Source organism: Marmota monax, unplaced genomic scaffold (genome assembly GCF_021218885.2).
Source record: "Marmota monax isolate L192 unplaced genomic scaffold, Marmota_monax_Labrador192_F-V1.1 WCK01_AAM20220418_F8-fsc00061, whole genome shotgun sequence".
Lineage (NCBI taxonomy): Eukaryota > Metazoa > Chordata > Mammalia > Rodentia > Sciuridae > Marmota > Marmota monax.
The window spans coordinates 5767707-5795070 of record NW_026695230.1 but is presented as its reverse complement, the minus strand read 5'-3'; the positions used below and the strand labels follow the sequence as shown (position 1 = coordinate 5795070).

The window sequence follows — 27364 nt, the reverse complement described above, 5'->3', positions numbered from 1 at the left end:
TCATATTGTATTTAATCAATTTGGTTGCAGATGTTTTTAAAATTCAGCTTTTTGAGATCATTGTGGATAATCACATGAACTTGTAAGAAATGATACAGAAATTCCTTTATACCCTTCACCCAATTTCTCTCAATATAACATCTTGAAAATCTATAGTGCAGTGTCATAGGCAGGGTAATGATATTGCTATCAGTCGGACACATAATGGTTCCATTAGTCTAAGGAACCATCCTATTGTCCTTTGGCCATACCTACCTCTCTTCTCCAATCTCCATTCTTTCAGTGGCAACCATCAATCTGTTCTTGTTCAATTTTTTGTCATTTCAACAATATTCTATAGGGGTTAGTGATGTAGCTCAGTTGTAAAGTGCTTCCCTGGCACTACAGAAATAAATAAACAAACACAATGTTATATAAATCAGAATCATATAATATATGACCTTTTAAGATTGGTTCCTTCAACTGGCATAATTCCCTGGAGATTCATCCATATCATTGCATATATGAAGTTTGTTCCTTTTTATTTCTGAGTAGTATTCCATAGTATGTATACCACAGTGGCTTTAATCTTTGAAGGATATCTACTTTGGGCCTATCACAAGTATTCCTGTGTGGGTGAATATAGATTCTCATCTCTCTCAGAAAAATTCCCAAGAGTACAATCTATAGGCATGTGGTAGTTACATGTTTAATTCTATAACAAAGTGACAAACTGTTTTTCAGAGGACTGGACTGTTTTACATTCCTACCTGCAAGTACCCCTGCTTCTTGGCATTCTTGCCATCACTTGATACTGTCCCTATGTTTTTATTTTAGCCATTCTGATAGATTTGTCATGACATCTCATTGTGGTTTTAATTTGCATTTCACTAATGGCTAATTACTTTGAACATCTTTCTATGTATCTGTTTGCCACCAGCATCTCTTCTTCAAAGAAATGCCTGTTTTGCTCATTTTCTAATTGGATTATTTTAACTGTAATATTTTCTTTTTACTAATCCTTTCTTGGATATGAGGCGTGAACAGATTTTCTTCCTTTAGCTAGTCTTTTTACCTTTCAACAGAGTCTTTCACAGAAGTTTTTTATTTGGATGATATCCATTGATCAATTTTTTTGTGCTTCTTGCATTTGTTATTAAGTCTGAAATCTGTTAATCTATAGGGAGGTAAAAATGTAGAATAAAAGTTCAGAGTAGTTTCTTATTTCCTCTTTTAACTTACCTGTGTGTCCCTTTAGCAAACTCTAGAAACCCTGAATATAATATCTGATTCCAGATTCATATATTGTAAAGAAAAACAACATAAGTGTGTTTAGGATTCATTTTTGTTGATATTTTGCTATCATTTTATACTACCTAAATTTGATATCAAAGAATACTGGCTTTTTCATTGGTCATTGATTTATAGAGATCAACATCTGGGTTTCTAGAAAATAAATACATTAATATGATTTTTAATATTAAAAAAATAAAATTGTGGAGTTTTGATTAAAGTCTTTGATTTTATATTTGTACAGATTTAGTATCCCTTATCTGAAATTCTTGGGACCAGAAGTGTCTCATATTTCAGAGTTTTTTAGAATTTAGAATATTTGTACATATATAATGAGATATCTTAATTGGGACCCAATGGCTAAACACAAAATTCACTTATATTCCAAATACACTTTATGCACATAGCCCAAATGTAATTTCATACAATTATTTTTGCTGTGTCTATATTTTTATCATGACCCATCATGTGAGATCAGTATGGAATTTTCCACTTGTGTTGGCATGCCAGCACTCAGAAAGTTTTGGATTTTTTATTTCTTATGCTACTGTACCCTATTCGCTTAGACTTTCTTGCCCCACCAAGCATTATAAATTAGGGTTGGATATGTGAGACCTCATTATGCTTAAAAATTACTGGAGGTGCAGTTGAGGTGTGGAAGAGAAGTGCATGTTTGAATACTCAGCACCAAGGTTCTAAATTGAGTTTGGGCAGCATGGTATAGCAGTAGCTGAGTATTTAAAATTTATTTTGTACATCGGTTTGGTTGTCCCTGCTTTATTTGGGGCAATTTCCTCCTATATTCTTCACTTCGACTGGACTGTGGGCTTTGTCTCCTTTTTCTCATTTTCATTCACTGTTTGGCAAGTGGTCTTAGTGTAAAAGTCAGCTTACTGATGCCTCTAAAAAGATGTCTGTTCTTTTCTTCTTCCTCGTCCTCCTTTTTGTTCTTCCTCCTTCTCCTCTTCTTAATCATTATCATCATCATTTAGGGGATCAGGAGCTCCTAGAATACATTTTTGCTGGAAACTGAATTAGGTCATATTCTTCTAAATCATGAAATACCACTATAAATATTTCTATAGTCTCAAAATATATAACTATTATAGGATCACTTTTAGTCCATTTGTGTTGCATTGACAAAATATCTGAGAATGGGTCATTTATAGACAATGAGAAATTCTCAGTTTGGCAGCTGGAGGTTTAAGACCACAGCAATGGCAGGTTTCATGTCCAGTGAGAGCCTGATCTCTGCTTATAAGATGACACCATGTTACTCTGTGCTTCACAGGAGACAGTGTAGCTGGAATGGCCCTAACCCTACCCATGAGGGCTTCACCCTTGTAACTACTCACCTCCTAAAGACCTCACTTCATAGTACAACCATGTTGGCAATGCAGTTTCAATGTATGAATTTTGGGAGGGACATTCAGAAATTAGCACACTTGTTATTATATATTTCTTTTAATATTTCCATAGTGTATCTCTTTAATATGATTCTCTTAAAAGTACAACTAAAGCCAGTGTGGTGGTGCAATCTGTAATCCCAGCAATTTAGGAGACTGAGGCAGGAGAATCTTGAGTTCAAAGCCAGCCTCAGCAACTGCGAGGTGCTAAGCAACTCAGGGAGACCCTATCTCTAAATAAAATACAAAATAGCGCTGGGGATGTGGCTTAGTGGTCCAGTACCCCTGAGTTCATTCTCCGGTACAAAAAAAAAAAAAAAGTACTACTAAAGTATTAACTTAAACTTTTATGAGTAGAATACCCAGTTATAATTAATTATTTTTCTCAGCAAGTTTTGGGAATTAGGAATCTTTGTTTAGAAATAATACATGCATCCTCCACCCTCAGCCTTGGAAAGTGATTCTGTAGATCTGTAGTTAAGTCCTACACATGCTTTTGGAAAAATATTTAGATGATTCAGTTCAGTATTCCCTTGAGTAGATATGTTTATTGGAGAGTTAGCAGCAGTTTGAGGGAAGGGGCCAGTTCAATTGTTGATCTTTTATTGGTTAAGTCAGAGTGCCATCTAGTGGGAGAAAGACTGTTAAATTAATAGAAGTTTTCAAACTTTTAGATGAGCATGTAGACAGAACCATCTGTTATCCTAAGCTTAAGCTGTGTTTTCCAGAAGTCAACAATACTAAAGCATGAGAACTGTGTATTGTAAGGCGAGAGAAGAGGAAGAAAGTATTCCTACAGGGCAATAGCAGACACAATAGGTACCTGATCAGTGGAAGTTATTGCCATGATTCTTACTTTTCTCACATGGAAGGCCAATCAAGTAGAGTAATAATTAAGTAGGAGATGCTCAAATAAATAGTTGTGGTATGCATGTAATATTTTATCATCTTCTGATTATATACTAGTATAGTAATGTTAACAATTTTATCCTCTGTTGTCTTTATTTTGCCATTCAGGATCTATACCTAATTCTTCAACAAAATCTGTTACAGTTTTTAATACATCTTTCCTGAAATATTTTAATCTGTTATAAACATACATATATGCCTCGCTACTTGGCATACTCAATCCTTTGACAAACACATGTGGCTTCTGTGTGCTGGCACTGTTGGAGGCAATATAAAACAGTATGCAAAGCAGGATATAATCCCTATACTTACATTTACTATAGGGTAGATGCTGTCTAACTCCTGCTCTGTACCTTGCTATTTTCATTGTTTTTAAACATATAAATTCTCCTCTAATGGCTGCTATAGCTGCATCCCTCAAACTTACTCTATTCAAAATATCACCTACTTGTGATTTATCCTTTGATCCTTGGATGATTTAGAAGTGCTCAGTTTAATTTCCAAGTGTCAGGATTTGATTTAGGTGTGTGTTACTGATTTCTAGTTTAATTTCATCCGATTAGAGAACACGTATACTCTCATTCCTTTAAATTTGTTCAGAATTGTTTTATAGCCCAACATATGGTCTTTGTGAATGTTTCATGTTGATGTAAAATGAATATGTTCTATTATTGCTGGATGAACTGTTACATAATTTTTTTTAATCACATTGGTTGATTGTATCATTTAAGTCTCTGAAATTCTTATTCACTTTAAGTCTTTTTTTATGAATTACTAAAATAAAAATAATGAAATTTCTACCTATAGTTCAGGATTGTTTCTCTCTTCACTTTTGTCAGTTTTTCCTTGAGTGTTTTTGTGTTGGTTAGATATATTCACATTAGGATTATTGTGTATTCTTGCTAGTTTGGCTTCTTTATATAGATGAAGTTGTGTTCTTTGGCCCTGCTAATATTTTTGGTTCATTTACATTGTCTAATGTTAATTATAGACACTGGAATTTAAATTTTGGGTTGTTTTGTTTTTTTCTTTACAATTCAGGTGAGAAAGCCATACATGTTCAGTAGAATCAAATTTCAGATTTTGAAATTTGATCTGTTCCAAGGCTAGCTGTGTGTGGCAGGAAACTCTTGCAATGCTGAGCAGCACTACCACCACTGATAGCTCCCAGTCAACCACATAATCACCAGGGTCAGCAACTGATACTCAGCGTGTACTGTGTTGCTGTGTGTTGGATAGGTTGAGTATTAAATGTATTTTTTATTTAAGTTATTTTCAATTTATGATGGGTTTTCTGGAGCATCCATCATGAGTCAAGGAGCACCTGTAATTTATTTTTGTAAACCACTCTTATCCATCCTGTAATTATTTATACCTTAATAATACCTATAATCTAAATGTTACTTTTTGCAAATCAGTCCTATGTTTTTTTCCAGAATAAAAAATGAAAGGCAAGTAGGTTTTTTTAGGTTGTTACTATTGCCCTTTTTATGAACTAATTTATACATGACCATGATATAAAATTCAAAAGATACAAGTTTATGGTGAAAAATTGGTCTCCTTCCCTTACCAATACCCTGCTGTTGTATTCCCTTCTACACGACAGTCATTTTTCTCGTAAATAGTGTACTGTTCCACACATGTTGTAAACATTCCACCCCCCCCCATTTGTTTTCTTTTTCTCTAGCCTCTGCATATGAGAGAAAACATAGAACCCTTGACCTTCTGAGTTTGACTTATTTCTCTTAACATGATGGTCTCTAGTTCCATCTATTTTCCTGCAAATGTCATAATTTCATTTTTCTTTATGGCTGAATAAATCTCCATTATTTTCTTTATCCATTCATCTGTTGGTGAAAACCTAGGTTGGTTCCCTGCTTTGGCTATTGCTATTGTGAATTTGGCTGTTGTGAATTGTGGGTGTGACTGGGCATGGTGGTGAAGTCAGGCATGATAACACATGACTGTAATTCCAGCAGCTCAGGAAGCTAGTAGGTAGGAGGATTTCCCATTCAAAGCTAGCCTCAGCAACTTGGCAAGATCCCGTCTCAAAATACAAAAAAGGGCTAGTGGTGTGGCTCAGTAGTTAAGTGCCTCTGGGTTCAATTCCTGGTACCAAAAAATAAAATAAGATACATGGGGTATGAATATATCATTGATGACTTTAATAATTCTTCAGTATAAATACCAAGAAGTGATATACCTGAGTCATATGGTGGTTCCAAGCCTACTCTTTTTGAGGAGCCTCATACTAATTTTCATAGTAATTGTACTAATTTACAGTCCTACCAACAGTGTAAATGTGTTCCTTTTTCTCCATGTCCACTCCAGCACTGTAATTTTTATTCTTGATGATTGCAATTCTGATGGGTGAGAAATGAAATCTCTATGTGTGTGTGTGTGTGTGTGTGTGTGTACATTTGATTTGCATTTCCCTAATTGCTAATGATATTGAACATTTTTTCATGTATTTGTTGGCCATTTGTATTACTTCTTTTAAGAAGTGTCTGTTTAATTCATTTGCCCATTAATTAATTGGGGCATTTTAGTGTTTTTTGAGCTCTTTGTATATTATAGATATGAATCCTCTGTCAGAAGAATAGCTAGCAAAGATTTTCTTCCATTCTGTGGATTCTGTTTCCTTTGCTGTGCAGAAGCTTTTTAATTTGATGCTTTCCCATGTATAAACTCTTGGCATTATTTCCTGGGCTTTAGGTATCCTGTTGAGAAAGTTGTTGCCTGTGTCTAAAAGCTAGAGTGTTGACACTGTGTTTTCTTCTAGGAGTTTCATAGTTTCTGGTTTAATTCTGAGATCTTTGATTCATTTTGAGTCAATTTTTGTGCGGGAAGAAAGATAAGGATCCAGTTTTATTCTTGAACATATGGATAACCAGTTATCCCAACACCATTTGTTAAAAAGTTGTCTTCTTTTGAACATGTATTTTGGCACCATATAGTTTATGACTATACTAGCTGTGTGGGTTTGTCTCTGTCTTCTGTACCATTAGTCTATGTGTCTGTGTTTTATGCCCATACCATGCAGTTTTGGTTTCTATAGCTCTATGGTATAATTTGGAGTCAGATATTGTGATGTCTCCAGCATTGCTTTTTTGGCTTAAAATTGCTTTAGCTGTGCTAGATCCTTTTATTCTTCCAAATGATACTTATGACTTTTTGTCTAGTTCTGTGAAGAATGTCATTGGTGTTTTGATGGGGATTGAATTGAATCTGTATATTGTTTTTGATAGTATGGCCATTTTAACAATATTAATTCTGCCTATTCATGAACACGGAAGGTCTTTCCATCTTCTGAAGTCATCTTTAATTTCTTTCTTCAAGGTTTTATATTTTTCATTGTAGAAGTCTTTCACCTTCTTGGTTAGATTTATTCCTAGGTATTTGATTAATTCATTTATTTGAGGCTATTGTGAATGGAATTGCTTTCCTGATTTCTTTCTCATTGTTGGTTTATAGGAAAGCTATTGATTTTTGTGTTAATTTTGTAATTTGCCAGTTTGCCCAATTTGTTTATTTCTAGCAGTTTTTTGGTGGTGTTTTTTTGTTTTGTTTTGTTTTTTGATCTTTTAGGTATAGGATCATATCTGCAAACAATGATAATTTGACTTCTTCCTTTCCTACTTTTATCACTTTTCTGTCCTCTTGCTTTATTGCTCTGGTTAGAATTTCTAGCACTGTATTAAATAGAAGTGCTGGGAGTGGTCTTCCCTGTTTACTATGAGGTTGGCTTTGGGCTTTTCATAAACAGCCTTTATGATGTTAAGGTAGGTTCTTTATATCCCTAATTTCTTTAGTGTTTTTATCATGAATGGATGCCAAATTTTGTTGAAGGCCTTCTCTGCATCCATTGAGATTACTAAGTGACTTTTTAAATTCTGTTAATGTCATAAATTATATTTATTAATTTGCATATCTTTAACCATCCATGCATCTCTGGAATTAAACCACCTTGTTTGTGATGTACAATCTTCTTAATGTGTTGTTTGTTGGATGCGATTTGCCAATAAGTTCATCAAGGATTTTGGTTATTTGATGTGTCCTTATCTGGTTTTGGTATAAGTATGACATTGACTTCATAGAATGAATCTGGAAGTGTTCAATTCTTTTCTATGTCAAGGAATAATTTGAGGAGTATTGACATTAGTTCTTCTTTAAAGATTTGATTGAATTTAGCTAAAATCCATCTGGTCCTGGGCTTTTCTGCTTGTATCTCATTCCAAGTTATTGGTCTGTTTAGGTTTATTCTTTATTCGGTTTTGGCAGATTGTCTAAAAATGTGTTCATTTCTTCCAGGTTTTCCAACTTACTGGAGCCTAAAATACTCCCTCATCTGCTGGTTTTTCAGAGATGTTTGTGGTGATTTCTTCGTTTTCATCTCTAATTATATTAATTTGGCTTTTCTCTCTTTTCTTTTGGTTAGTTGTCTATGGGCTTATCAAGCTTGTTTTTCATTTCAAAGAACTAGCTCTGTTTCATGGCTCGTTTTTTTTCTCAAGTTAATTTATTTCAGCTCTGAGCTTAATTATGTCCTTTCTACTGATTTTGGAATTGGTTTCTTCTTCTTTTTCAATGGCCTTGAGATGTATCATTGAGGTTGTTTATTTTGAATCTTTCTGATTTTCTTATGTAGGCACTCATAGCTATAAACTTTCCTCTTAGAACTGCCTTTATAGTGTTTAAGAGGTTCTGGGATGTTGTATCACTATTCTCGTTTGAGTCTAAGAATTGTGTAATTTCTTCCTTGACTACTTCTATCACCCATTCATCATTCAAAAGAGTATTACTCACCATGTGTTTATATAGTTTCTGTAGGGTTTGGTCATGTTGATTTCTAATTTCATTCCATTATGATCTGATAAGATGCAAGGAATTGTGTCAATTTTTTTGTATTTTCTAAGAGTTGCTTTGCAGCCTAAAATATGGTCCACTTGGAGAAGATTCCGTGAGCCACTGAGAAGAAAGTATATTCAGCTATTATTGGATGAAATAATCTATAGATGTCTGTTAGGCCCATTTGATTTTTAATATTTTTATGTCCAAAGAGTCTTTACTGAGTTTATGTCTGTATGATCTATATAATGGTGAGAGAGGTTTTTTCAAATCACGCAATATTATTATACTGGGGTCTCTTTATTATATAATTAGTTGCACCCACGTTTGAAACATAAATATGTGTTATTGTGATATCTTCTTGTTGGATTGTTCCCTTTACCAATATGTAGTGACTGTCTCTTTTGATTAATTTCGGTATGAAATCTGCTTTGTCAGATATAAGAGGCCACTCTTGCTTGTTTTTGGTCTCCATTCACATGGTATATCGACTTCTATCTTTCCACTTTCAGCCTGTGGCTGTCTTTGCCTGTAAGTTGAATCTCTTGCAAACAACATATAGTTCAGTCTTGTTTTTTTTTAATCCATTCTGCCAGCCTGTGTCTTTTAATTGGCAAGTTGAGACCATTTATAGAAAATGATGTTTATTTATTAATTCTTGCCATTTTTATTTACTTAATCATGTTTGATTTGATCCTTTTTCTCATTTGCTTAGCTACTCTTCAAATGAGATTTGTTCTTTTGTGAGCTCTGGGGTTTGTTTTTTGTTTTCTTTGTGCAATATTACTTTTAAGTAAGTTCTGTAATGCTGGTTTAGTAGTCATCAGTTCTTTTTTTTTCTGCTTATCTTAGAAGGTTTTTATTTATCTTCAATTTTGAATGTTAGCTTTGCTAAATATAGCAGTTTTGGTTGACAGTTATTTTCTTTCGGGACTTGGAACACATTGTTCTAAGCCCTCATGGATGGTAGAGCTTAAGAAATCAGAAGTGATTCTGATTGGCTTGCCTCTAAATGTGACCTGATGTTTTTTGTCTTGAGAGTTTTAAATATCTGTCTTTGTTCTGTATGTTAGGCATTTTAATTATAATGTTTATGGAGAGGTTCTTTTTTGATCTTGTTACTTGGGGTTCTGAATGCCTCTGGTGTCTGCATGTCCATCTTATTCTGAAGGTTTGGAAATTTTTCTGTTATTATTTTCCTGAAGACTTTATCCATTCCATTAGCCCACCATCTCACAGCCCTCCTTAATTCCAGTGATTCTCTAAAAAGTTCTTACATATTGTGATCATGGTTACTTTTTGTTCTTTCATACTGTCTGAATGTTCAAGGCTGACCACTTGTGTCTTCAAGCTCTGAGATTCTGTCTTCCACATGGTCTACTCTGTTAGGCTTTCAACTGAACATTTTATTTGATTTATTATGTCTTTCATTTCCAAGATTTCTAGTTGGTTCTTTTTCAGTATTTCTATCTCCTTATTGAATTTTCCATTCATATTCTTAATTCATTCAGTTCCTTTCTTAATTTATTCAGTTGATTTTCTGTGTTCTCTTGGAATTCATTGATTATTTTTATATTGATTCCTTTGAATTCCTTATCTGATATTTCATATGTTCCATATTTGGGGGAATATTTACTGGTGAATTAAGAACTTTAAGAGGTGTTATACTAGCTTGCTTTTTCGAATTTCTTGTATTCATGTGTTTGTTGGGAGGGATTTCTCTTCCATTCTCATGTGTAGGCCTTTGTAGAGCACATTCCTCACTTGCCAATATGTGCTAGAGTGATGTGGATTGAGACCCCCTCTTGTAGGGGTGGTGTCTACAGCCTTTGTGTTATTTCTGTATGTTTTTGCTATAGCAAAGGATGTCCAGAGGTGGAACTTGGGGGTCCACCCCTAGGTGTTTCTACTTGGGATCTGGTTATTAGTTTGGGGTTTTGTCTTTTCTGTTCTTTGTATTAAAGTATAGCTAAATATTAAGTGTCATTAATTTGTGTGTGGAGCAGTGTATGCTGTCTTTTGATTGAGTTTAGTTTAGCAGCAGAGTTTCCACTCTGTGAACTTGTGGTATTCCTGTAGGTTCCCAGCATCTCACAGAATAGAGGGAAACAAACAATGCAACAAGCAATCCAAAGGGTATACAGCATCAAACTAAATACTTGGTTCCTACTACCACATCTACAATGTTAATTGCCACCAAAAAAAAAAAAAAAAAAAAATGGTAGAGCAGTAATCACCAATAGCAAAAACAATAAGTAACCCTGAACTGTATTTTGGAATTAAAGAATACAACAGGTGTCAACTGCATCATCCATAGCAGTAATAATTGCAGCAGCATGAAAGGTGGGGGCAGGAATTATATCACCAAGTCATGCTAAAAGGTGGTAAAAATACAGTTATTTAAGAGAAAATAAAATGTGATTGGAAAATACAATAGGGCTTATAATTTCAAAAAGGGAACAGAATGGAAAAGAGATAGCATGATGGTTATAAGGAAGGAGGAGAAAAAAATAGAAATAACAAAGTAAAGGGAGAGTGAAAGAGAACAACAGAATTTGGCTGTTGGCAGAAGAAAAGAGGAAGAGAAACAGACAAATCAGACAAATGAAAAACAATACAAAACAATCAAAAACTCAAACCCTCAAAAGACAAGGCAAGGAAAAGTAGCTACATTTTACAAATGCTAAAGTAAGAAAAAAAAATATGTGCATCTATATATGTTCATGAATCAATTCGCACAGCAGCACACACACACAAAAATTATTTATGAAACTAAGGAATCATTTCCACTGAGGTTAGTCAAAATAGTCAGTGAAAATAGATGGACACTATCTATGCCCGGCTGTGTCTCTCTTTCTGTTTCTTCTTGGGCTATGTATATCTCTCTGCTGTGTCACTTGCATTCTGCTAGGTACACCCTAGGCTATAAGGAAGGTGCTTATGAGGTCAGTGTAGCTGTTTTTGCTCTAATCCCCTTGCTTTGCAGCTGCAGTGTGGCCACCTCAAGATGGCTCTGCTTCAGCTCTCCCAGCCACTTGGGAAACACGTGTCACTTTAGAAGCATCAGTGAACAGTGCAGCCACTGGATCAGCTAAGAGCAGGCCACTTTTCTGATATCAGGTTTTTCCATACTCAATCTGTTTTGTTTCTCTCTGTGTTCTTCCTCCCTCTATGCTCAACCAGTGCAGCTGGTTAGCTGGATTAGCTCAATGTAGTCTGAGGTTCTAAGACACTCTTGACTATCCAGTATTGAGTTTTAGTGAAATCTATCTTCCACCCACTTCTCGGAGAAGCAGTACTTCTGCTGCTTGAATCCTGAATTACAAAGCAATTAGGAATGTGGTCTTCCTCTAGCTGGCTATCTTTAATCTCTCTGAATGTTAGTCCTTTCTTCTTTCACCCATATTATTGTATATTATTATAAACTAGTCATGAAAATGTTTCCGATAGTCTTTTTAAGTTGTAAACTATATACAGAAAATTGTGTGAACTTTCAGGTATGGTGTAACCAGTCATTACATAGTGAACACCTGTCAAGCCACCAGTCAAATCAAAATAGAACGAAGTCATCTAAATATTTCTCATTTACAACTCTCTTCCTATCCCCCAAGGTAACCACTCTCCTGACATTTGTGCTGATCATTTTCTTGCTTTTCTTATGATTTTACCACTTACATTTACATTCTTGAACAGGCTAGTTTATATTTGTCAGTTCTTGACATTTACAAAAGTAGTACCACAATGTAAGTATCTTCTGGTATTAAAAAAAAGAGGGGTTTTGCTTTCTTCATTCAGTCATATTTATAACACTCAGTAATAGTGCATGCAAGGATAATTTGTTTTTTTTTTTCTTTTCATTTTTGTGATACTTTTGTATAAATGTGCCACAATGTGTTTTTCTACTTTACTGATGATGGGCACTCATATCTGTTTTTTTACCATAGCAAATAATAGCTGTGGTATACTTTTACATATATGCATTTGCATTCAAACATGCATTTCCAAGTGTATAATTAAGATTAAGTTGCTAGATCACAGGGTGGTCTGCTCTTCCCCATTACTAGATAATGCCTACCTGTTTTCAAAGTAAAAATTTTTACATTCATAGCCAACAATGTTTATTATATGACTGCTAATCTAGTAGTAATGAAATGGTTTCCATTGTATTTGGATCATAATGAAGTTTATCATGTCTGCATATGATTAGGAGCTATTTATATTTCTTATTTGGCGAAGTAATTGTATTTAATTCTTTTGCTTGTTTTTCTTTTGCCTGCTTAAAAAAAAAATTATACTGTTTTTTGTTGGAGATTACATGTACATGTGTGTGGCCAGCCAGTATCTTTTTAAGCTCTGGCTTACCTTTTGGTTCTTTTTATATCCTTTGAAAATGTTTCTACTCATGGATTATAAATTATAAATTTATAATTCATTGTGATATATTCATATACACATATAACATAATTTGCTCTTATTTCATTCTCTTACTTCCCGTTTCTTTCCTGCTCCTCCCTGCCTAACAAACAGAAGTTCTGGGTTATGATGTAATCAAGTTTATTGCTGCACTTATAGAAATTCTGCTAGATTGGGATTAGATTTTGTAGGTTTGTATATTTGTTGCAAGTAAATTTTTTATCTTTAAAAAATTTCAAAATTTTGATTATATATCACCAGTTGTTCTCTAGATTAACCCTTTATTTTAATTGTAACTCTATCTTGACTCACTTTTTTTTTTTCAGTACCTATATTTTGCCTAGGGGGTGTTTCAGTTGATTCATTTATTTGAACTAAAAATGAGAAGAGAAACACTTTATACTGAAGGTATCACAGGTTTTTATTTATTGTTGTTGTTCTATCAAGAAGATTATTATTTGTTGTTCTATCAAGAAGATTATCATAAGCAGGCATTTAAAAATAAGGTTCCCATTTCTATGAATAATGTTAGTATTCTGGTCCTTGATTTAATTACATATTCTGTGATACTTAATTTTTGAAGGATAAATACAATATTTAATTTTTAAAAGTAAAAATGACTCTTTGAAAGAAGAGTGCCCCATGAGCATCATAGGAGAAAATATCAGGTATAATTCTCCTTCCAGATGGTGCCCCTACAGGTGAGGCAGTAGCCTGTGAAATTACAATGTGAATTACACTACAGAGGACCAGGGCATTTGGAGCAAGGCTTTCTGATATTCGTAATAAATGACTTGGTTCAGAACCAAGGACAATTCCCAGAAACTTAAAGGCTGTTCTATCACATTGGGAGCCTATAGTAAAATGAAGTTTAGCAAACTGGAAAGATGAGGAAAAGCACAATAACCATTAGCAATACATTTAGGACTCTTTTCATCTGTGATAGTCTTAGCTAGGTATATCAGTTTATCTCATAATAACTTATATTAGTTCTTCACATATTCTAGTATATACATTGATTTTCTAATATTTTCACTGTGGATGATGGAAAAGAGCTACTTTTCTTTCAGGTATCACTCTGAAAGATTCTTAATTGCATACTTGTACATTCTAATCTTAGTATGTTCTGTAGGAAATTTTTCATTTTGAAACACTTGAGTCCTAAATTACAAATGTAGTCTAATGCAAATACTGAATCTTATTTACAATCAGGCAAATCAATTTAAGAAGGCATATAAAAGTAGTGATCCAGATCTTGAGCTCTGCAGTAAGGCCAAGGTTCAAATTCTGCTTTATTCACTCATGTTTGTTTGAAAATAAGCTATTTTGTAGGTGTTAATTTTTGAGGAGAGGAGGCTACTGGGGATTGAACCCAGGGGTGCTTTACCATTGAGTTACATCCCCAATCCTTTTTGCTTTTTATTTTAAAACTGGGTCTTATTAAGTTGCTTAGCACCTTGATAAGTTGTTGAGGCCGGCCTCAAACTTGTAATCTTTCCTCTAGGATTACAGGCATGGGCTACCAGGCCCAGCCAGGTCTTAATTTATTTAACATTTCTAAATCTTAGTTTTCTCATCAATGAAATGTAAATAAGAAAATGTACTTTGGGGGAGAATTAAATGCGATAATTCTTACAGAGTCCTAACAACTATCAACACTTCAACAATTTGAGAGTTTTAGTTTTAGAAAACAAAGCATCATTTTAAAATAACTAATTTGAATTTGTACCAGAAAAAAATTTTGAAGCACTGTTTCATTATGATGAATATTATACAGTTTTAACTCTTAATCATTTATTCATTCAAAAATTACTTACTGAGTTCCTGTATGTACCAGTCACATTTCCAGCCCTCAGGAATATAGCTTCATATTATACAAAGTCCTTGCACTTCTTGGAGCCTATTATTTTAGTGAGGAAACAGAATAAACACACAAATAAAAGTTTTAATATTTTTATTCATAAGTATTATGATAAAATTGGCAACGAAATGGACCTTAATGGGAAAAGAAGAGAATATTTTACAAAGATCATCAGAGAAATACTTTCTGATGAAGTTAACAGTTGAACACATACCTGAACACCAGTTTAAACAAATAATCAGTAAAATTGTTAGTCATTGAGTTTTAAATAATGTAGCATATCTCCTAAATATGAAGAAATGTGTATTCTTGTTTTGACGAAATATTTTTTCCATTGATTTGCTAGCTTCAACACAATAGGAGCCTCTTCATATGCAAACAATATCTTGCTATCAGAATGAAAAATATATTAGAAATAAAGAAGAATATTGTTTTTAATGATACACCAATGAAGAGAGGAAAGAAGTGGCAAAAAATGGGAAAAGGTGAAAAGTACTTGCTTTAGCCATCTATCCATTTCAGCCCCAACTCTAACCCATAGTCACTGACCCAATATGGTAACTTACAAAAATTAAATACATGTCTTGTGGTTTTTCATAGGTTTTATGTGTTAACTGTGTACCAGGTGCTATGCTGAATCCTTTACGTATATCAACAAAGGCATTTGACTATTTGCTTTTAGAAAAACTCTGACCTAATAATGACTGACTGGAAGATGAAATGCAAAGACATGGCCCTTATGGGAGGCTATTTTTTCACTTGGGCATGGTTATCTTCTGTCTCACTGTTGAATTTTGCAGCAGTGGAAATTGAATCAAATCAATGTTTAAGTCAGAACTCTTGAATACTGTTTTGTGAGGGGAAGTAAATATTTTCCAGTATTATTTACCAACTGTATGGCTTAAAGTAAATTAATCTAACACTTGTTTCTATCATACTTAGATACTTTGAACTTTAGAAAAATTAGGTTAAATGGTTAGAACTTTAGTAACTGTCTCTAACATTGTCTGATCAGGATTCTAATCTTGGCTAAAGATAATCATCATGGGGTGTGTGGAAAGGTGCCTATTCGTATTTATTATTTCAAATGGAAGCAGACATGGGAAAGTCTTAAATATACATACCAAAATTGAGAATATGATTTTTGCCCCTGGGGGAAAACATGCCTGTGATTATCTTTGTGGGAAGAATCTGAAACTCGGAATTAGCATTAATTTGCCCAATTTGGTCGAATCATTTTTATTGCACTTTAAAATATTTTCAGTTGTAAAAGAATTTTGAGTGGTGTTATATTTTCTGCACACACAGATACATAATCTAGGCTGGTCTAGAAAAATAACTGAATAAAGAAAATGTCAGCGGCTCAGGAGACTAAGGCAGGAGAAATGCAAGTTCAAAGCCAGCCTTAGCAACTTAGGGACGTCCTAAACAACTTAGTGAAACCCTGTTTCAAAATAAAAATGGTCTGGGGATGTTGCTCAGTTATTAAGCACCCCTTGGTTCAATCCCTGGCACACCCCACTTCACCAAATGTATTTTGATAGACTCCTGAAAAAAACAAACAGAATTTGAGTCCTAACTCATGGGTTGTAGTATGCAACTGTTAATGAAAATTAATGTTATGTGATTCTGGACAGACTAGCAAGTCTTTATTCTATCTCATTAAACATAATTTTAAAATTCTGATTAGTCCTTTAGAAATCTATATTTTAAATATATTTTTAAATTTATTCAGCTAAGATTACTCCAAACCATTTTGCACAAACTAACATTTTAATCCTTGTAACCTCCCGTGAAATCAAATATCATTGTTGCTTTACACATGAGGAAAACTGAGACACAATGATATTAACTTGTCCAAAGTCATGTAGAGAGAGGGGCTTATCTGGGATTTAAATCCAGAAGTCTTATTAACCACTGTCTCTAGTCCTGACTATATTATCAATTTAAAATACAATATAATTTAATCTCTGGTGAGTATCCAATAAAAACTTTTTATGCAGTAATTCAAGATGTTTCCAGATGGAGTTTTCATTTATTGATTCAAGAACTTTTTTTGGTTTATTTGTAATACATGGAAGTAAGATGGAGTTTGAGCATATGGAAATAAAATACTTCACCTTTGCTAATTACTTGAAAGCACAATACTAGAAAATAGTTTCACACAGTTCCAAACCAAACTGTTCTTTTCCTCATTCCAAAAAGATTGGCCTTTAATGAATATTTTCTTTGTTTCAAAGTATAAATTTTATTTTAACATTTTATAATCTATCATTCTTGCAAATAAGAACCATTTTTTTCCACCCAGTTGACATGTTTTAACAGTTGATCCCTTTACCATAGGTTGAATTAATGCTCCCTCTTGTAATAATTTCTTGGCATAAATTTAATTCACTTTAATCAGAGGATGGATGCCTATTCATAAACATTTCTGTGTATACTTATGCATAAGTGAAGTCAAATTGGTAAAGATTTCTTAGTTGAATTCACAAATCCCTTGTTTTAGTACTCACATCATATGGGAACTTTTAAAAAGTTTAACATATTGCTGAAGTACTCAATTCAGAAAATATTTCTGCCAAATCCTTAATTTTCCTAATGTGAACACATCAATAACTGAGCTTTATTGCTAAGTCTTTGTGTGTAGGCAGTTATTTTCAATGATCTATATTTCAGGTAACACTAATTCCGCAAGATGTTGATAGATGTAAAAAAGTGAGTGACATTTGGTTAAAATATGTTCCACAGTTCTGTTTATCACATCACTAATTAGAACTTTTAGTGTGTTGATGTGCATTATGGGTCTCTTAAGAGGAAATATGGCATCTAGTGTTTCTCAGACATCTTTGAATAAGGGGATCCCCACCACCACCTTTGTTTTTTAATTACAGAAAAAAATAATTGGACAGGAAATACATTGAGAAATTGTGCTCCACACTAGGATTTTTTTTTTTAACCCTTGTACCAAGAAGTTCCTTGTTGTGGGGGCCAGTCTTATGCATTGTGGTACATTTATCAGCATCTCTTAGCTCTACCCAGTAGCTCTTCCAACCCCTGTCCTCAGTTGTGACAGTCCAAAACATTTCCAGACTTTGCTGGATATAGGAAGACAAAATGTAGTTGAGAATCATTGCTTATGATTAATATTGCAACATTTCAGGGAGTTTAGGAATTGTTAACAATTTCTATCTACAATTTTCCTCTTATTGAGGTAGAAACAGTTTGATAAATGGGACCACTTGTAAAGAAGCTTCAGTTTGATCTACCATAATGAGATTTCTAGGTTCACCTTACATCATGACCTGATTTTCTAATAAAGTAATATGTGAAGAAGTTACAAACAATAATTTCAGACTTTGTAGAATATTGTATGATTGACAAATATTATATATATATATATATATATATATATATATTTTTTTTTTTTTTTTTTTAAGAGTAATCCAGATATTTGAATTGATTCATTTAAGAGGATACTATCTATTTCTAAAGTCCGTCTTTTCCTGTTTCATGCAGGGCTATTTTCTTCTTTTTGAATCTATGTTGGATTCTGTCCTTTATGCAAAGAACAAATACTTGGCAAAAGGAGGATCGGGTGAGTATAAAATTTCAGTTTTAATAATCTAAGTTTAGTCTAATAGAACCAAATGAACCTTTGAATTTCAAATAAACTATGCCTGGCTGAGAAAGTTCCCAGTAGAGATGAAAGATATTTCCATTAGAAGTGTTAAGATATTGTTGAAGTAGAACATTATATAAGATATGCAGGATTCCAAGTTAATGGTATTTTGAAGAAGACTTTTTATTATATGGTTTTTAAAACATAAGGACTAGGTTCTGGGAGTTTTTTAATATTCAAGTCAAAATCTAGTAGAAATGCCTTTACATTTTTAATCTTCATGTCATTAAGTTCCTTTTTCCAATAGCATATTTCATACAAAGTTGGAGATTATTTATTTTAATGTCAGATTTCCATGATTTCACTAAATACACAGCCTTGCTTCTCTGTGATTTAATGAAAACATTTAAATAGTGACTGGTTTCTAATAAGTTTTAAAACACCTCATATCCAATAAGTATATAAATAAATCCCTATACATTTGGAAGGCTTTCATGTCTGTAGAAAATATTTTTCATAGTAACTCTACACATACAGAAGATTGTGTTTTTGCAGGCCTCTGCTTGAACAAATGTTTTCTTTAAGAGAAGGGATTATGTTTTGTTTATCTTCATCTCTTGAGCAGACTCCATAGCTTCTAGAACACATAACAGTGTACATCTTCATTGGTTTGAATCATTAAAACTGAATTGACCCCGCACCAGTCTACTTGGGATCCAGGCTCGCAGTAGGCCTCATCTATCCCCTCCAGCGGGTGTCCTGCTGGACCCTAGCCTCGGGTACAGGACCACCCCTTCCAGCCAGCAGACTACCTCAGGACGTCAAGATCAGCAGCCCAGATCTGCCCACACCGGCCTGCTCACAGTAGGCCCAGGTCCATCCCTCCACCTGCAGACACCCACCGGAGCCCAGCCTCCGGCACCTAGCCTCCAACATAGGACCCCCTCTTCTGACCACTGTGGGAACCCAGGCACACACTGACTTGCGCTGGACCCAGGTCCAGGGTAGGTCCAAGTTCACACACCCCCCAACCCTGGGAGCCTAAGCCTAACCAACTTCCGTCTTAGGACACTGCAGTCATCATTACAGCGTTCCCCACACAATAGCCCCTAACTTTTTGACAACAGACAGGGCCTAGAAGCAGCTGTATCTCAGAGCAGGCATCCCAAAGAGGGTATGAGGCCCACCCTTTCAGCCCCATATCTGTAAGACATTGCTTCCATCTTGGAGCACCTCAACTATTATCTTGAATTACCTCTGCTATTGTTGCCACCACCTAAGTAGCATACATGGATGGACGCCAGCAGGGTCTGGAAGACCAACATCAAGGTGAAGTACAAACAATCTGCATGGGTACTATAAGAATATAGGGTAGAAACTGTAATATCTCAGACCCACATTGCAAGAAAGGAAGACCCATAGACAACATGAAAAAACAAGGGAGAAAAGTGCCCCAAACAAACCAGGATCATACAATAACAGAACCCCTACAGATTTAATGTATTCCAATGACATTCCTCATAGAAATAGAAAAAGCAGTCATGAAATTCATCTGGAAAAAGAAGAGACCCAGAATATCTACAGCAATCCTTAGCAGGAAGAGTGAAGCAGGTGGCATCACTATACCAGACCATAAACTATACTACAGAGCAGTAGTAACAAAAACATCACGATATTGGCACCAACAGACTGGTAGACCAATGGTACAAATAGAGGACACAGAGACTAACCCACAAAACTACAATTATCTTATATTAGACAAAGATACGAAAAACATGCATTGGAGAAAAGATAGCCTCTTCAACAAATGGTGCTGGGAAAACTGGAAATCCATATGCAACAAAATGAAATTAAACTTGTATCTCTCACTATGCACAAAACTCAACTCAAAATGGATCATGGACCAAGGAATAAAATCATACACCCTACGTCTAATAGAAAAAAAAGTAGGCCCTCATCTCCATCACGTGGGATTAGGCCCCAAGTTCCTGTCTTACAATAAAAAATAGGGCTGGAGGTATAGACCAGTAGTAGGGTGCTAGCATGCACAAAACTCTAGGTTTCATCCCGAATAACACACACACATACGCACGGTTAACGGAAAGTAATAGGAAAGGGACATGTTGAACTAGTGATAAAGCACCTGACTATAGCCTTCTGCCCATCAATAGACTACAAAATTGCTTGAGCAATTATGATATAGTTAAAAATCAATACTGTCAAAACATTACTTGGTAAAAGTAACAGAAATTCTCCAGAACAATGGGTTTCTTTTTATAATACCATTTAAATTGGTTGACTTTTTATTTCCACAACAAACCCATTTTACCACATTTTCTGTAATTATATCAAGATAGGTTCCTGATCTCTGCCATGAATGTGACTAGAACTTTTAGATAATTTTACTCTATAAAAATTGGCTATGTATTTGTAAAATTATAGTGATTTTTTAAAAATAAACATTAAAAAATATCTGTTTACCAGCTGTCCAGTAATATACTTTTGTTTAGGTTATTAGATGTAATCTCACAAACAGCCCTTCGGGATTTTAGAAACAATCTCTAAAGGTGTCCTAGATAATACATATTAGGTGGCGAAGTCTTTTTTTTTTTTTATTCTTTTTAACTCAGAACTCCGTGACTCTAATATCCATGTTCTTTTCACCTTAATTTTGTTATATCCTACTAAAGTGCTTTTGTTTAATTTGACTCTTGCTATGAAGTTCTAGGGAAAATTCAGATAACTGTTTCCATCCCCCCCAAATGGTATTCATTGATCTTACTGAAGAACTGACAGCAATGTAATGCATTTAAATTGAATTCTCGTTGAAATTCATTAAGAACCTACAGCAATGTGAACCATGGCAGAGCTATTTCCCATTATCAGAGGGATGAAAAGGAGGCTTGTGAGTCTAGTTCATTCTAATTTTTCTATAGCTAATATTAGTGTTAAGATGATCTGGAGCTATATTAGACGAGGTTGGCATTTAACTGCTTGAAAAGTATTGTTGAATGTTATTTGCTAACAAAAGAGAAATCAGAAATGAGTAACTTGAAATGGTTTAACCTCTTTGTACAAGTCTTGATGAATCACCATCATTTAAATGCTCATTCTTTTTTTGCAAAGTTTTTCTTTATGTTTTTTTGAAGGAAAGATTCACTAAGAAATTAGTAGTGGAAAGATTTTTATAAAAAGAATGATTGTACTTTGAGAGAGAGAGAGAATATCGAAGGCCCATATAAACATGTGGGACCATAATTTACTTTTACAAGCATTTAGGTTCGATTTATGTCGGTATACCCCCTCTTTTTTCTCTCTCTCTCTTTCTATACCCATACTAACACACACACACACACACACACACACACACACAGAGGCATGGAGTAAAGACTTTATAAACATAATCACCCATTAATTTTTTTTTTGGTGGCAAAAGACAATTTATATTCTTGATTTTTAAAAAAATAAGAATGCTACCTTTTGTGATATATATTTATCAAAAGTATAAAGTAAACTTAGCTCCTCCTCCCTGATATCAGCAAGAAATTCCATAGCACTTTAGAGAATGTAGTCATTTACTACTGTTACTAATAATAATTTTGGAAACTCGATGATAGCAAGTTTACTAAAGTCTGCTTCTTGTATTTTTTCCTTAAATTTGCTAATCGTTAAATATATGTCAGAAATTGTAGTATTTTACATTAATCCAACTGAAAGGTAGGCAGGAAAATTAGCCAGACATAGTGGAACATGCCTATAATTCCAGTGAGTCAGGAGGCTGAGGCAGGAGGATCACAAGTTCCAGCTAGCCTCAGCAACTTAGTAAGACCCTGCCTCAAAAAATTAAAAAAGGGAGTGGGGAGGCACAGTGCTATGGAGGCTTGCTGGAAATGTAGCTCAGTGGTAAAGTTCTCCTGGGTTCAATCTCAAGTACCACAAAACAGGAAAAATGTTTGATTGTGACCAATGGTACTTTTACATCTAGAATTGAAACTAAAACAAATGTATATTTTAGGATGACAACATAGAATGTGAATATTTAACACCCTAACAGCCTCAAATACCACATCTCACTAAAATTAGAAAGGGAATGAAGGAGGCAGGTGGGAGGAAGTGTTTATAATGCCAGTGCTTTGTCTTTTGAGTGACAGGTTATGATGGTAATTAAACAAGCTATATGTATTTATGAATGTGTATATGCCAAAGAATTAGTTTTGCTGCGTGTTTTTTAAAAAGTGACTTAAAAAAAAATAAACTGGGGGTCTGGGGTTATATAACGCTCAGTGGTAGAGCGCTTGCCTCGCACATGTGAGGCACCAGGTTCGATCCTCAGCACCACATAAAAATAAATAAAGATATTGTGTCCATCTTTTTAAAAAAATCTTTAAAAAATAAACAGACTGGTAGTTCCTACCTCCTTCAGGTGAAATAAATTATGGCATTTGATTCCTAACTTTTCTGAAAAGCAGTTCATAGTATTTACTAACTCTATGCCAACCTTCTGTATTGGTTGTTGTATCATTAGTACAATTTTGTAAACTATAAAAAAAATAGTAATTGGGTGTTAAAATGAAAATGAAATATACTATTTTTATTATTATTCATGGTAGGAGAATAGTAAATAGTGATATATAGAGAGAGAACTAAAGATGTAATGTAAGTTTATAATTATAAAGTAAGCTACTAGAACAAAAATAACTTCCTATATGTAATGAATAGTACACAGGGAAAGGACATGTACAAAGCAGTGTACATGCTTACCTAGCATGATTGATACTGGGTTCATTTCCTCAGCACTGCAAAAAAAAAAAAAAAGATTAGAAAATGGTAGTCATGAACAAAGGAATAAATCCAAATAGCTATTAAAAGAAAAAGGATACTAAAATTAGACTGATGCAAAAGAGATTATTAGCATGTCTCTGTGCAAGGATGGCACACTTGCACTCACCAAAAAAAAGAATTTTTTTTACATTGAAATTACAAAAGAATGCCCAGTTTCGTGTACTTTATAGAGGCCAGACTTGAAAAATAATTTAGAGAAATTAAATGGATAAAGATATTCAGGATTGAATATTTGGTCCTCAATATTGCTGAAAAATAAGATTTATATGCAGAAAAGTTTAGTACTGAATGAATGACCCATGAAGAATATTTAAATAAATTAAAAGAGATACCATATTATTGGATAGAGAGGCAATGCCATAAAGATGTCCAGTCTCCCAAAATTAATTTAAAATATAAGGGAATCCAAAAGTAATACAATTGTTAAAGGTAGGTGGTAAGTATATGAGAATTAATGATATTTTCCCTAGTATTTAAATGTTCAAAATTTTTATAGGATGACGTTTCTAAAACTGTAATGCAATTTCTATGAACAATTTTTTAAATAGGCTGATTTTCGAATTTATATTAAAAAGTAAACAGAAATGGTAAGGAAACCTCTGAAATAAGTTTGGCTTTAGCAGTTTGGTCATGGAAGGATTGTTTAAAAACAAATTAGAATCTGGCAGTTTTCTGCTTTAAAAAATTAAGAAGGAATCAGGTTGTGCCCGGTGGTGCACATCTGTAATGCCAGCAGCTTGGGAGACCAAGGCAGGAGGATCATGAGTTCAAAGACACTAGCAGCAATGGCAAGGCACTAAGCAATTCAGTGAGACCCTGTCTCTAAGTAAAATTTAAAAAATAGGGTTGGGGATGTGGCTCAGTGGTTGAGTGCCCCTGAGTTCAATTCCAGGTACCCCCACCCCCACAAAAATGGAATTGTGTTAAAAGAATAGATCAATTTGGGAATGATCAGCATCTTAACAGTGTTGAGTCTTCTAAACTCCGAAGACTCATATTTTTTCATTTTTAAAAATCTAGCTTAATTTTTCCCTGCATTGTTATATTATTTTTAGTATAGGGGCATCACATATCTTTTGTTAAACTTATTCTTGAGTATTTAAAACTTTTGTCATTCTTACAAATGGAAATTATTGAGATTTATTTTCCAATTGGCTGATCTTTCTGAGCTAACTTGTTCCTTCTAGTGATTATATCAATGCCTTAGGATTTTCTGTGTAAACAAGTCATTTACAAATAGAGTTCTACTTCTGCCATTTAAACTTTTATACTCTTAACTATTTTTTGGCCTATTACAACTCTTTGAATAGCATAGGAAACATTAAGTCCATTCAGACATAAATGACTAACTGAATAATCTGAAAATTTCAATAAGAATGAGGTATTTCCCTGCTTTTAAAGAACTTCCCCCACAAAGTATCTACTAAATTACAAAAGGGAGAAGAGTTGATTTCAGTGTAGAAGTGTAGAAGCCTAATTAACTTCACCTTAATCAAACAATCAAAGTTGACATATTCAGGAATGAAACAAGCTGAAATACTCTGTAAACAGCATATGGAAAATGATTCATTTCATTAAAACTAGTAATAATGTGTAAAATCTCAATTTTTGCAAAAGAAAATTAGGAACCTGTTAATCCATGTATTAGTCCATTTTACTGGAAAAGAATATTGTTTTCATTATGTGCACACCCAAAGGTTTTTTTTTTTTTTTTTTGCCCCTCACATAGACATAACTAAACACAAATGCCTTATGTGCTCTTTCATTATAAACATCTTCCTAGAGTTAGAATTGTCAAGATATGAAGTTGATGGTCATTTGTCCAGTACAAGGAAGTACTAATGCAGACATTTTCTGACGTATTTCTTAATCAATCTTGACAGAGACCATTGCAGTCACTGAGGACTTTTTTTTTTTTTTTTTAATACAGATGTTCAGGTCCCACGCCACACTCTTTTGAACTGGAATCTAGAAGAGTTCTATTCTTAAGATTTGAGATGTTTGTTTCTCTTTATATCATTTGGAGTTCTTATTGCAAAAAAATAGAAATCTACCGTGTGTAACAGAAAAATAATTTATTAAAAGAGAAGAGTAGGTATAAAATATCTATGAGAACTGGAAAACCAGGCTAAAAGGTTATGCAGCCCAGCAACAAAGTTCAAAATTACATTATGGGACTTCTTGAGAAGTGATACCATTACCTTAATGCTAGGCACTCGATGACAGATTACACTGCTGATCACACCAACTGTGATCAAACCTAAACAATGCAAAAGGGAAAGAAACCAAGTTTGTCATTTTCTTCTTCCACAGAAGAAGCAGGCACTGCCTCATAGAATAAAGGATTACACAAACTGTTTAGACAGGGTTGCAAAATAGAGTGGCACTGATAGTTCTGCCTCTAAGAGTTTGCATTGGAATTGGCTTTTGAAAATCTGATCTATGCTGATAAGAAACTGCCTCTGTTACAAATTTCAGACTTGCAAGTTTACTTTCCTTACTTTTTCCCCTCTCTGCTTGGAAAACTAAGCCATACACTGAACTCTTCCTCATTTCTGCTTGAATACTTTCCTTTCCCCTGTTTCGTTTTGCCCTGTCATCTCATCCCTTCACCCAGCGTCAAATAACTAAAACTGAACATTACTATTTTCCTGAATTTCATTAATTATCAGTCTTTCTCAATCCATTTTGTTCTCCCTCTCTCTTTTCCAACAAATGCCCATTTATCTTAGAATAAGGATACCTTCTTTCCCTCTCTTTCACTTCAAAAGCATAAAATAGAACTGGAAAGTATTTAGATTAAACCTTAAATTGAATCTCTGCTTCATTAGTTGATCAGTTATCATGTTCGCTGATTAAGACTAGTCATTTGGGCAGGTTACTTCTTTAATGTTAGTCTCCTTATCTGGAAAAATGAAAATTGTAATCGAGCTTCAAGAAATCATTCAAAAATCTAAATGAGATACTTGACCAAAAAATAGTTGCTTGATAAATGTTAATTGTGTTCCTGAATTATGTGGCTTTTCTATAGCAGTTCACATTATCTATGCTGTTACATGGATTATCTCAAATATAAGCAGCCTTTGACAATAGTGTATAAAACTTAAAAGCTTCATTTAGTGTTTCTGTAATTCACCCTGTACTTCCTCATCATTAGATCTATGTTCATATCTATTATTTTGGGTTTTTTCAGTGATACTGAAATAGTATCACTTTCTACTTCTTTTCAGTACATAATTTTTTCAAAGTATATTGCAGGTACATGTTAGTTTACTAAATTTTAGAGGCCTAGTCATTATAAGTTGATGATGGAGAGGTATCCAATTTAAGATATCCTTATTTTATAAACTAGAAATTGATTATTTAAGCTAATTTGACTCCCAAAATATCTGCCAATTGGGGTTACTATAGTACATTTCCTTTTATGCATATCAAGTATTTTGCTATAATTACTTCACTAAAATCTTTCTGTGTATCTTTCCCATATATTATGAGAAGCACAGTTTATTTGGACATACTGTCTCCTTTTGTTCTAAACCATTTTACTCTGGTTGTTTATGTGCAAGCAGTGACAGTAGTGTTTACTAGGAATTGTGTTCTTACGCATCTCAGTCTTATCCTTTGGTGTCCAAAAGTTTGTGGGCATTTCTAAGGGATAAAGAATTTCCCATCTTTATTCACTGTGTAAGCTGTTCTAGTGACAAATGAATTCTGGGCAGTGAATCGAGAAGGACACAGATGTCAAAGCCATGAATTTATAAATGGTCTGTTAAGAAGGTGCTTTTGTCCAATCAGTGCTTTGTTAATTTTACCAACAAACAGGAATAATTATTCAATTATAGCTTCTATCCAACAAAAATCAAATGACAAATGTGTCAGAATGTGAAGGTAAAGGGTTAGTCAGTGTTCTGGCAGGTGGCCCAAAATTAGGCAGCTGTGTAGAGGTAGATTTAGGACCAAATTGACCTATAACACTGATTATAAATCCTTCATGAATATTCATAGATCTTATTGAGAGCTAAAATAATTTCATTTCTACATTCTAAAATACAAAAATTAATTTTGTTACCTTGTGAAATATAATTACTGGAAGAGTATACCTCAACACTAGAAAAAGTAAATTCATATTACTTTTTAGTTTATTTCTTCTTATTACCAACATAGTTTCAAAGCTGTTTTATTACTTTTCATGAG

General features: G+C 33.9%; 1 protein-coding gene across 4 annotated transcripts in view; it reads left to right on the top strand.

Annotated features, from left to right (window-relative positions):
* The window catches only part of Prmt3 (protein arginine methyltransferase 3), a 121077-nt gene that overhangs the window by 53407 nt on the left and 40306 nt on the right, over positions 1–27364 (top strand). For all 4 annotated transcript variants that reach the window (XM_046438248.2, XM_046438246.2, XM_046438247.2 and 1 more), the window contains exon 11: positions 18226–18304. In XM_046438248.2, coding sequence (XP_046294204.1) covers positions 18226–18304 — 79 coding nt within the window. The remainder of the gene's footprint in view (positions 1–18225; positions 18305–27364) is intronic.